This window comes from Leuresthes tenuis, unplaced genomic scaffold (genome assembly GCF_036924035.1).
Source record: "Leuresthes tenuis unplaced genomic scaffold, fLeuTen1.0.hap1 SCAF_5, whole genome shotgun sequence".
Classification (NCBI taxonomy): domain Eukaryota; kingdom Metazoa; phylum Chordata; class Actinopteri; order Atheriniformes; family Atherinopsidae; genus Leuresthes; species Leuresthes tenuis.
In genome coordinates this window covers 20,313,352-20,326,262 of record NW_027325359.1, presented here as the reverse complement: position 1 = coordinate 20,326,262, position 12,911 = coordinate 20,313,352, and the positions used below count along the sequence as shown (strand labels likewise).

At 37.5% G+C, this 12,911-nt stretch overlaps 1 protein-coding gene across 1 annotated transcript; it reads right to left on the bottom strand.

The window, feature by feature from the left end:
• Positions 1-560: 560 nt before the first annotated feature.
• cav2 (caveolin 2) lies at positions 561-4,980 on the bottom strand. The gene is made up of 3 exons (XM_072386429.1): positions 4,760-4,980; positions 4,305-4,492; positions 561-2,293 (listed from the first exon to the last, which is right to left on the bottom strand). Exons 1-3 carry the CDS (start codon positions 4,907-4,909, stop codon positions 2,143-2,145), a joined length of 489 nt encoding a protein of 162 aa, XP_072242530.1. The 5' UTR covers positions 4,910-4,980; the 3' UTR covers positions 561-2,142.
• Positions 4,981-12,911: the final 7,931 nt, after the last annotated feature.

The following is a 12,911-nucleotide window of genomic DNA, read 5'->3' as shown; positions in this document are numbered from 1 at the left end:
TGAGTACCACATTTGGGTCTGGATCATTTAGCGAAAGAATGAAGGAGAACAATAAGAATATATGAGTAGCAAAGCCCTAATATCTGATTATCAATGAAGACAACAGCTGGAATGTGCAAAACATCACAAAATCTTGCTGATGAAGAAAGAATCTCAGCAGTAACCTACATTGAGTTAAGTGCAAAAGCTGTGCAGGCCTGCAGGTATAACAGCAAAGCCTCAGGTGATGTTCCATCGACCCACAGCTCATCTTTGCAAAGGAAAATTTCTTAGGAAATTTCAGCGAGTGATTTACGAGACCTTTCTGGCACTAAGCTACATATTTACAACCATACTAATCTCCGGTGATAGAAACAAGAAACCACACATAGAACTATTACCTTTAGGAAAAACGTCTTTATTTTGCTCAAAAAAATAATTTTCGGCTTTCTAAATTTTCATTTCAATCAGAAGAGAAAAGCAAGTCAAAAGCTTTTCAGAAAATAAATCCAAGTTGATAAAAGTATTTTTCCTGATAGATATATACATCTTTAACATATATTTTTAATTTTTTTTTAAAAATCTAAATGTCTTTATGACATTTGAAGAATGAGTATCTGGGCTGAACTGAGGTTGATAAGTGCTACATGCTGTTTGATGAGGAGTAAAAACAATCTCTTCACATACCTGTCTTCCTATTGCACAATGCTATTTATCTTGAATGTATTCAGGCAAATGCAAAACTAAATACAAGGCAAAAGCTGAGCACCATCACTTGCATTGTCCAGATGCAGTTGGGTTTAGAAGTTCAGCTGCTTGAAGTAGTTAAAACAAACACTGCATGCTCGGATGTGCTTCCTCTTTCTTGGAAAATCTGGATGATCATCTGCTACAAACTGTTAACTGTATTAAACAGGCTTATTGGCTCATAAACTGGCTAAAATCAGATATCTGATCCCTTTGTACACCAAGAGTACTCTATCGGTAACCAAACCCCAAATGGAAAAATGTATCCAAACAAACATGAATCCAAGCACAGATGATTCTCAGCATCTTTGAGATGTAGCAGCTATTTGCTAACTAAGACATTTTTTATAGGTATTCAGGCCTATATGTAAAACACAGCTATCAAACTCACTGCAAAAAGGTAAAAATAATTTTCCTGTCTTGTTTCCTTTTGGTTGGACAACTTTTCCAAATCCCAGCCAACTAACTTGGAGCATTTATCAGAAACAACAAAGCATCCCTAAACTGCTGAATGAATGTACCAGAGTTTCTACTGTTCCGAGGCTTGAACCAAACATGTTGTAAATATGGAAAGCCTCCATCACACTGAAAAAAAAGTTAACTTGTGTCAGTGTTTGCAGGTTAAGATTATACAGCACCCTTCCCAAATCACCTGCTTTCCCGTTTCTTCTCACAAACTTAAATAACAGATAGGTTCATATAAAAGGAAATGTCCAACATTATTGCCAATGCACTGTGTGATCAACACAGCAAATACAGTAACATAAGCTTTCAAATGTGCAACAAGCTGCATATTAGCTGTTCATAGTCAAATAAACTACAACTAAACTACTCTAATGGGCGGCCAACTCTGACTCAACTGAATGCATTCAACTTTTAGATGAATGCCTTGCTATATATATATATATATATATATTCATAAGCATATATTGTACGTCTATCAGTTTGCTTAATTATAGCTGATTCCACATCTCTCTCAGTCACACAGTAATGGAATGACAAGAATTTTTTGGTCACAATCAGCAAACAACTGAATCCTGGGTGCTTCACATGAGCTCTGTGTAAAGCCTTAAACAGATATGCAGTGCATGTTCATTATAAACATCCATAAACCTCCATTTGTTGATTTATCGGCCATTTGATGTGAACCTGGTCCAGACTTAATACACTGCAAAAGAGCAAAATAAATGGTGTCGACAGCGAAAAAATTCTTCACTTTTTTTTTGCCTGCTGTAGTAAGATGCAATCTTATGGCTATAATTTGAAACAATTCAAATCTAAGAATGCCATTATGTTGTACATAACTTTCCAGGATTTAATTTTTTACTTTATAGGAGCTCATGTGTTCCACTGGAATCAATCAAACTTTTTACATCAACCTGACTCTTCATCCTCTGGGACAGACGGATGTCTGTATCAGTTTTCTGTAGTTTGCATTTGAATGGAGGACAAGCACTTTCCCATGCTTTGGAAGAGTGGTGTTACAAACATGTCCATCAGACTCCTCCATACTTTCTGCAACGATGGCAAGAACATCATGAGACTCTGAATCGTGGGCATCACCACCCTGCAGAGACAAAGCCAACAAACAGCTTTTTAAGAATACATTAAGTATATGGTTATTTACTCTCTGAGTAATGTGCATCTCTGAGTTTTTTATGTTTGCAGAATGAGGACTTGTTAGCTTTTTATACAAGTATCCCTCCCATGTTCAATAAGGTTATTTGGAGGAGGATTAAGGTTTGGATTTAAAAGTATTGGCTCAGTAGCAAATCCATAAAATATGTTTTGTACCATCATTTAGGTACAATAGGTTAATTTAGGTTAAATACATTGTTAAGGTTAGAGATTAAAAGAAAATAATATGGTCAGCCTGAAAAACTTAGTCAGTACATATTTATGGTAGATAGAATCAATAATAATAATAATAATAATGATAGATAGAATCAATATTTTTTCACAAATGTCTGGTGTGATGCTTTATGGTAAAAGTATCAAACATCATGACATAATTTGCTTTCTTTTATCATTACATAACTAAAAGTCAACATCCAGAGATGGTTCAGTCGGGTTTACTTCTTACTGAAGAATATGCTCTACCAAACCATAGAGCTGGACTTTAAAGGGTTAAACTTGATACATGTAAACACGAAACTGAAGAAATCCAAAAAGGTCTGATGACTATAGTAGTATGTGTGCGTGACTATAGTAGTGTTTATGAGAGAGTATGATAGTAAGTGTGCGTGTCTGTAACTGTAGTAGTAAGTGTGCGGGACTATGGTAGTGTTTGTGAGAGAGTATGATAGTAAGTGTGTGTGACTATAGTAGTATGTGTGTCTGACTATAGTAGTGTTTATGAGAGAGTATGATAGTAGGTGTGCGTGTGTGTGAGTATAGTAGTGTTTGTGAGAGAGTATGATAGTATGTGTGAGAGAGTATGATAGTAAGTGTGAGAGAAAATATGAATTATTTCTTAAACGGCCTCTCATAATGTCATAACCTAATGTTGTAGAAAGCAACTCTCAGGTAAGTCACAATTGTCACAACTGCTATAAGAACATAAAATATTTGTTCAGTTAAAAGATTTGTCTAAATCCATGCCACTTTTATCTCAAAGAAACTTTGGATAGTAGGAGGAAGGTGGAGAGAACCCATGCATACACTGGGAGAACATGCAAACTCCACACAGAAAGGCCCCAAGAGTTGAACCGGGAACCCTCTAGCTGTGAGGTGATGGTGCTAACCACCACACCACTGTGCAGCTCACATTGAAGTCCACATCTGCAATTTGAATAATCTCATCAGCTTCAGTTGTTGTATCCTGTGTCAGGTAGTTGAGCTATAAAGACATGTATTTCACTGTAGGGAATTTTGCATCTTGTGCTAGAGTATAATAGGGCTGTGAGACCACTGGCTTCCTTTGCATGTGTGATCTTCTACCCTGACATTCCAGATGACTTGCTCTGTGTGGCAGCTCAGCTCTATATTGATGACTTGGCTTGTCTTCTTGATCTCGTGACCTCACCTAGGTGAGAGGTGACGCATGAGTTTCTGTGCAGTACTCCATGTACGGATAAAGAATGTCCCACTCTGGTTTGAAAACAAGCTTTAATGGGATCTAGAATGCCATCTGTCTGGCAAAGCAAAAGAGAAGTTTTTTTCCCCACACTACCAGTGGAACTGGCTTGTGGTTAGGAACATATGTACATGTATTACTAGAAATCCAGTGTTTGCCTAAAGCAGTGACCAGGAAGGAGTGACCCATGAGAAAAACTCTGCTCATGAAAGATGGATTTAAACATTGTTTTTGGTGCTAAGATCAAGATTTTGTGCCATGTAAACAAGATATGGGTTTTTTTTCACTATCTGTTCATTTGGCTACATATTCCTTGTTTATGACACTCTTAACCATACTTTTGAACCCAAGCTTAGAATCAGTTAATTAAACATTTTATTTCCTTTCTTTAGGTGTGTGTGTTCTGAAAAAAAATGTAATGCTTTGAGAAGACGCAGTGCAAGACAAGTCATACTCCAAACACCACCAAATTTAATCTTGCAGGTTGAGCAGGACTTCTTACCAGATATGAAGACAGCTGAGCATTCCAAAGACTATTCCGAGGATGAACGCCATGGGCACAGCCAGCAGCGTGGTCAGCAGGCGGTAAAAGATGAATTTGACCAGCTCAAAGGCAGCGTGGCTTCCTATCCATACGCTGTCGAAGCTGTGTGTGGAAATGGGCTCCGCAATGACATCCTCAAAACCCACCTGTTGGATCATAAAAGCCAGGGGCCAAACGATTAACCTTTGTGAACGAATAGTGCAACAATACAGGCAATGCAGGAAACTGTTTAGAGATGATGGATTGACGCGCATGCAGAGACTTCCAGGTATTTACGCTGCAGATTGCCACTTTGTTAAATGATAACAAAAATGTTACAATGAGTTCCTAGTGTATGTAATAATTCAGCTGGGTGGCTCTGACCTTCTGAAGTTGAATTTTCAACAGTCCCCACACACTGCACAGACTTATACCTTCAAATGCGCGTTGACATCGTTTGGATCTCGATCCGGAGCCGCTGTGTACAGTTTTCCTTTTTTCGATTGAATAGGCTCTATGGACCTATTAAATTCATATTCGTCCATAATTATGCTCGTGTCCGATTTATCCTTTTCTAGACCCATGTTGTCGACTCAGAGGGCAGTCGGTCCGGGGAGAGTAGCTGGCGACGGTGAGCTGCGAGCGAAAATGAGCCGCACCCCGCCCCATATGGAAAGCACCGCAGCATGAAGCCGTGGAGACACAACAAGCTCACTGTCACTTCACACGACCATTTCAGCAGCTTAGTGATGAGAGACGGTACTGTGTACTGGCCTCTGGTCACGAGCCACCGAGAGTCAACAGCCATCAAGGGTTAATAACAGAGCCTTTTACAGCCATGTCATACAGTATCAACCTCCTGGGTTGTCTTTTTCGTGTAAAACTTAAAAAGAAAAGTGGTGTAATACTAGATGCATTGTACATTTATGGATGGTGATGAGGGAAATGTAACCAAATCAGTGCAAAAGGAAACATCACTTTAACAGTTTCCATAAGCCTGTCGTCACTGGGGAAAACGAAACACATACATGTTTGTTTTCTTAGCATTTTCTAACTACAAAAGCCTTTTTTTGCTAGAGGAAAACACAAGGCTGCACCTGTTGAGTTGATTTATAACGAATTCTCTTTTGCTTTTTGGTCTCCATGAATTTATTGCTCTTTGACTTTTTCATGCTTTGAACTAACCAACCTGCCAACATTGTTAGAATAGCTGCAGGTCTTTAGATGTCTAAACAGGAACCACAGCAGGAAGACAGTTTGCACTGCAACTGATGTTTCTTTTGAAGATGGATATGTACATTCTGATGCATATGGATATGGATAGATGAATATTCTGACAATGGTTTGACATTGTGACCCCTCAGCAATGTATATGTTTATGATGTTTGTAAAGATTGTAAATAATCAGAATATATGTTGAGAAATGATAAAATACAATCATAAAGACAGCATATAGTATATATTTGGAGGTTTGGGGTGGTATTCTTCTTTGTAAATCTGACATTTCTTTGTATATCCAAGTGTATTTAGTGTGAACACTTCCATACACAGAGAGGTGCAAAAGTGGCATTAACAATATTAAATACTATGTACAACTGTTCTGATTTTATAGAGTTACATCACTCTATTAAAGCAACATTCAGATGGAAATGCACCCTGACATACAGGGGTGTTTGCTGTCCTTTGGCCCAGGAATATGAGGTTTGAGATCTATGACACTGATATTTTTGGCTCTTGTATTGATTCAACTTCATACATGTTTTCTGCCGGTCTTTGGTTAGATTTTGTCACTAAAACTACTCACCAAAAGTACAAAGATTGTGGCTTTGTTCAACCTTTGAGGCTTTTGTATGTCGTCATGAAAAAGACAGTACACCTTCTTTCACACCTTAGATTTGACATCTAAGGGCGTTTTGGTCATTACCAGGTCTTAAAATTAGGTAAATAAAACATCAAATTAAAAACAGTACTTGGCATATTTCTCTAAAAAAAAAGCCAAAATGCAAAAACAGTTTTGATTCAGCTTTGGTTCAGGTCATTAAGGTATGTGGGCATTATGCACACCTTACTTAAAGTACCTATCAGAGTATCAGAGCTCTAGCAGAGAAGAGTAGTCTAGTTTTGTTCTCAGAGGAAAAGACTAGGCTCTGTAGTATACTACATAATCTGGTTTTCATCTTTGTGGAAAAGTATTCATACTGCAGCAGGACAATGAACCCAAACATACCTCAAAGTTTTGAAGAGCTCCTTGAGGGCAAGTGACGAACAAGTGCAGAATGTTATAGACATTCCTTCACATTCTCCTGACCGCAACCCCACTCAACATTAATGTGAATCTTGAATGGGAATGTCTGACATCACTGAAACTTCTTTGGAACATGGTTGGTATAACCTGAGAAGTTTCAAGGTAAAACAGCAGCACCTAAAACATTGTTTTAATTGGTAAAAAAAAAACAGTGTAAAGTCTCTGATAATGAAAATGCTTAAGCATCTGTTGGGTACCTGAGACCCATAATTGCAGGAAGTGCTGTATGAAAGTCACAATTTGTGATTTTTTTCCTTTTTCTTTTGAAATCAACTAAATCTATCCCTATGGATCTTCCCTCAAATACTACATTAGTTGACATCAGAAAAAGTCATTGTTACTGCAAAATGTTTATTTAATCAAAAGGCCAACCTGCTAGCTGTCCTGCACTCTGCATCTTGTTTTGTGGTGTGGTAGATCCTGACTATCAATGGACAGAATGTAAACAACACCCCCTTTTGTTTAGACACCAGGGCTTATAAATGAAACAAAGTAGGCTAGGACAGTGAGAGGCAACAAAGCACAACGCAGGGATGCTGAGCATTCGAGGCAACCAGAGTGATCCCTAGCCCTGAGCATGGTGACAATACAAGACCACAATCCTCCTGGATTAACACGTAGTGGACGATTCTGACAGACAAGCATTAATTGAGGAGAAGGGTTGGCTGGCCTGCGGGTGTAAACCTAATGTGCAAACCTAATGATTTTGGTGACATAACATCGAAACAAACTCTTTGATTGTACGGTCATGGAAAAGACAGTACAGTAAATAAGTATCAGTACAATATAGTAATTTTGGATCTATTACTGTTTTAAAAACTTAAAAATGAACTCAAAGCTAACTCAAGGTTTTGCCATTACAACTACTGTACTGTGACAAGACCAGCTCTTTACATGCAATATCAGATGTAATGAATTTACAAATATGATGAGCTACTGGGGCCATAAGTCATGTAAACGATTAGGCTTATTTAATTTTAATTTTAATCTGTTAAGTGTTACCTAAGGTATCTTGTCTGGACAGAAACACACAACAATGAAACAGCAAGTATATGAGAAGCAAAGTCACTGCAGTTACTGATTGTTAGTCACATTGCAACAGTGGAGTGAGCATGTGAGTTAATGAATGCTTGTTCATGTGTATGTAAATTATATGCCAAAGGTTTAACATGAATTGTGTACAGTAATGTACACAATTCAGTACAGTACAGTAAGGAGACATCAGGAGGTTACTGCAGTTCAGTTGATAGAGTGGTCATGATTCTGCAGTTTGCAGTTTGATCTCCAGCCTCTGAACATGTCAGAGTCTTAGTCACATTCCTCTGCTCATTGGTTTGTAATTTTCAAGAAAAAAGAAAGCATATTTAGAAAGCAAACATATAATAAAAAGCACTGTATGCGTATTTTCATGAATGGATGAATGAGAAACATGTAATGAAATATAACATAATACAACTAATTAGGTTAATTAACAGCAATTCCTTAACATGACTGGATATGAAAAGAGCATCTTGGACAGGCTGAGTTTCTCAGGTGTAAAGGATTTCAGTAACGTACAAGACCTGTGTTAACAAGTTAACTCTGGAACAAACTTTGTCTGAATATTGCTGCAGCTTCAGCTAAGGTTTCTGACCTTCTTCTGACCTGTGAGCCTTTTGATTCTGCAGGTTAATATTCAATTAATACACCAAACAACCACAGGACATCCAGGCCAATATTCTCTGGAGATCTGCCTCCTGACATGGAATGGTATGGCGTGCTTCTGATGACTTCATAAGGAACAAATGCTTATTTGTCCAGGAGTTTCCAGAGGAAACAATGATATCACTGCACCCATTGCATACAGGGATTTCCTGTTACACCCAAAGGACTATCATCATAACGCTCTAAAACACACATCACCTTGAGTGCAATCGGGTGAAAGGTGTGTGCTCGTTTACTTATGTGAATGTCATCGGAGTTTATGCTTGTATTCAAACATGGAAACGTGTATGTATATGTTTCTGCACTTCAATGTTCGATGCATTACAGTAAGTCACATTTATTTAGGATAATTTTTTTGATGGAGCAGGGTTGTCTTGCAGATTGGCATGAGATTGTGAATACAGATGTGCTTGTTCCTATTTCTGAGAGTACACACAAGTAATACATGTGCTCTGTAGTATATTTGTTTATCCATGCAGTGTTTGCATGAGGTTCTCTGTTTAATGTAAAGTCCACCATGATTCTGTTTGTAAATGCCTGCCGAGTGGAATACATGTGTTATGTGTGTATTTATTTCTGTCAGCTCAGACTTGTGTAGACTTTTCTGGTGGCTGATGTCCCACTGAAAACAGGTTGGACTATTCTGAACCCTCAGGGTCTTATAGTTCCCAATTATCTTGGTTAGTTGCAGTAGATGATTTTGAGTCATAAATTGACCTGCAGTCATCCATCAAAGAACTTTTTTAATCATAAATAATTAATTCAAATCTTTTGCCAGTAATAATGACTATCGATTTCATGCTGGTATAGAAATTAATTTAATGACTGAAAGTTATGACAAAAAGTGAATAAAAAGGTCCTAACTAACATTCATTCATCCATCCATTTCCTATTCTGGCTTTATCCACCTTGGGGCTGAGGGGTTGCTGGAGCCTATTCCAGCTACCACTGGGCAAGAGGCACGGTACACCCTGCACAGGATGCCAGTCAAGCGTTCACTCAAATTCAAGTAAAAAAGAGTGGAAATATATTACAAGAAAAAAGTGACTGTCATGTACATACTGTGCTAAACTCTTGAGCTGCCCCTCATTTATTTATATATTGTCAGGGAAACAGGAAATAGGTGCAGCGATTTATTTAAACATAAATCCACCATGTACTATATTTCCATAAATGGAAATAAATCAAATAAGGTAAAAATAAGCTACGAGTAACTTTGCGTATATTTATAACAAGCTTAAAAGTCAGTATTTCATATGACCACTTTTATTCTTCAGCATAGAAGCCTGAACCCTCTTAGACAAGCTTCCTTGTCATTTCTTTACGTCTTCATTGGATATGGGCTGCCTTTTTTTTACCATCATCTGTAAGAGGTTCTCACACCGCTTCAATCATGTTGAGATCCAGGCTCTGGGGTGGCCAATCCATGACTAATAGTATTGCATTGTGTATTTTCTATCCATGTATGCTTCTGAAGAATTGGCAGTGTGTTTACTGAAGTGTTGCAAAATTAAGCCGTTGCCAATCATATAATTTTCAGATGGTATTGTATGACGCATCAGTTTTATTAGGACCTGGAACACCACTGGTGGGCAAGCAGCCCCAAAATATGACAGAGCCTCCATTATCACAAGAAATTCACTGTTGTACCCCTCACTTGACCTTTTCTGTATATAATGAAGTTGGTTCAAACCAAAAGTTTCTAATCTGAATTCATGAACATGTGTTGACTTTCAGTTCACCAATTTTTGTGTCATTTGGTATACCTCAGCATTTCTCCCTGTTTCCCTTCCTTAAGAATGGCCTCTTGAAAAACACCCTTCCATTCAGACCATTTTAGATTAAGCTATGGCAAACAGAGAAGAGAATTATTCAGATCCTGTATTAGATTTTTGCTGAATTTTTTTCTATTTCTTAAAGTCATCACTTTCAGATATGGTTAATCTGCTGCAGATTATTTTGTTTTGGCCTGATGCTTCTTTTGTCCTTCACTTGTACAGTTTTTATTTACTATCTACATTTTTGATTTTTTAATATTTTCCAGTTTGTGTGCTATTCTTTAATCTATAGCTGCTGTAGCAACGCTGCTTTATCCTATGAGTTAAGTGCCTTTTTATACTTCATTCATTCAAGTACATTTAATTCAGATTTCACATTTTTCGGTGAAAGAATGCAAAATTCTTTTGCCAAAACTCGAAAAACAGACTTGGTAGCATTTGAGAAGGGAAGACTATCATTTCTGAAATAGACTCCAGCTCACTTGAGCTTCCTTTCTTAAGAAGGAATTTCCAAGACCCATAATAACTCTCATAATGTCAATGAAGGATGCCACAATACTAGTTTTATGTGATGATATAAATTAAAAGAATTCTAAATAACTGTCACGAGGGGTGTGTTGCGGGGTGGTGAAGGAAGGACCCAGATGCAGATATCCAAAGAAAACTTGATTTAAATAATCCAAATGAAAAGCGTGGCTGAGCCTATATACAAAAACCTAACTATGAAAAAAACTTGACTTGGGTTAAACAAAACATAACCTGACATGAAACTATGACTTGACAAGGACAAACCTGATTCCAGCATGAATCACAACATCAGTGACCGTGAGGATCTGCCAATGAACGTGAGCTAACCTGGAGACTAAATATTGAGGGTGATTAGGGAGTGAATGCAGCTGAGGGGAGAAACACACGTGATGTGAGTGAAGCTGATGGCAGGGCAAGAGTGACTGAGGAAAAACAGTGGCATAAACTAAAGACTAAACAGGAACATAAAACATGAACTTGAAGTCGCTTCTGCTTGGGGTTATAATGATAAAACAGTGGCAATAAAAAAAATCCTGTTTTTTACTTCTTTCATCTATGTGAAGTTTAGAGTGACGCAGACCACATAAGTGATGATAAATCTCAATGCAACAACAAGTCCTCTAACAGAGACGTCATATAGGTTTTTAGAAACAATTTATCATCAGGCCTAAAATACATTCTTTTTAAAATGTGACTGTCCCATTATGTATCATTCTGTATATCTTGTATGAACACAAATATACAAATGATGAAACTTCCTGGTTGGGTTTAGGTAAGGACATTACTTTGTTAGAGTTAGAAATAAAAACTGCTTGTGTAGGGATGGAAAAAACAGTCATTGTTCGAGTGTCGTGGACTCAATTTTTACACTTGATATGCAGTTACTCTTACAGGCATTTTTTGGGGGGAGAGGGATAGCCTCAGATATGACAAGTTTAGAATTAGAGTTACAGAAACCACTAATTGAAACCAAATTTCTGTTTCTGACATGCAAAAAAATATGTGACATATGGATCAAATTTGCATAAAATTTCATTCGATAGAATGCAACACTCTTGTGTGGATGCTGTAATATGAATTAATATAACCAAGATGCTGAACATTTTCTGTACAGTGGAGTAAGAAGAAGAACCATCATGAACTATTCAGTCTGAGAGCAACAACCACAATCTGGAAATCTGTATCACTGTAATGTGTTTTGTCTTCTATTTTGCAACAACCAGATATTCATTATATATTAATTTGATGTCCCACACCTGCAAATGTAAATCAGGTTACATCTGTAATAAATCAGTCAAAAGTTAAACACACAGCTCTACAGATACAGTATGAGAAATAGAAGAAAGTATTCATTTCTATCGTTGTCTCTGCATCTCTTCCTGTTGAGCCCTCAGATGTGGTGGATGGATGGAGAGATGAGGGGGAAGATCTTTGGAAAAAGTAATGTCCTGACAGGCCCCAGCATACTGAAGTACTGTCACATTTGTACTAAGCAGTGGAAAAATTTCACAACAAGTTCAAAAGCCCCTTAAACCACTTTCCAAAATAACCTAAATATGTCTTGCAGTGTTGTTGGATAGCATCTGTAAACTTTCTCGGTGTCCCTTGTCCCACGATGTGTTCCTTCACATGTAAGGCTGGAACAGGGTTCTTACAGCTTTTGACCTCAGTAAAGGATCAAGACAGTCATGATATTAAATTCTCAGTTTTCTATGAATACATAATGTGAGGCAATAGTAGCTTTGCAGAGTCTGAGATGTTCACAAATAGAAAATGAAACATTCATAAAGTAAATGCCACTAACTTGGCATTCTTACCTTCAGAGTTTCTTTAAGAAACCCCTGAATTGGCAGGTAAAGGTGCATATTTAGTGTTAACTCCACTAGGAACATTTTTGCTTACAGTTTTAACTCTACACCTTTCATAAGCACGCATAGATCGACAGAAAACAAACAAACAAAAAAATACAGCCCTGCCCATAGAGAAACCTTTTACAAAAGCTTTGCAATAAATTGTCCTCACCTCAGTCATTTCACCCTGGGTTTACTGATGAAATTTGTGCAAATGTTCACTCAGAATATGGGTAGACACTTTACTTGAGAGAGGCTTTCAAAAATAAACTTAATAAATAGAGCAAGTTTGTTTTTTTCTTCTTTTTTTTCCCCCAAAGGCAATTATGTATTTATTACCTGCTTTGACTCTCATTAGCACTCTAGAGGTTCACATTGTTTACTGTTTTGAGGGAAGTAAAAAAGACACTATCTGCTGCCA

Coding starts and splice junctions, on each gene's coding strand:
- cav2 (XM_072386429.1), bottom strand. CDS start 4,909: ATGGGTCTAGAAAAGGATAAATCGGACACGAGCATAATTATGGACGAA. Junction 4,493..4,759: donor ATGTCAACGCGCATTTGAAG/GTATAAGTCTGT, acceptor ATGATCCAACAG/GTGGGTTTTGAGGATGTCAT. Junction 2,294..4,304: donor CTCAGCTGTCTTCATATCTG/GTAAGAAGTCCT, acceptor TTGTCTCTGCAG/GGTGGTGATGCCCACGATTC.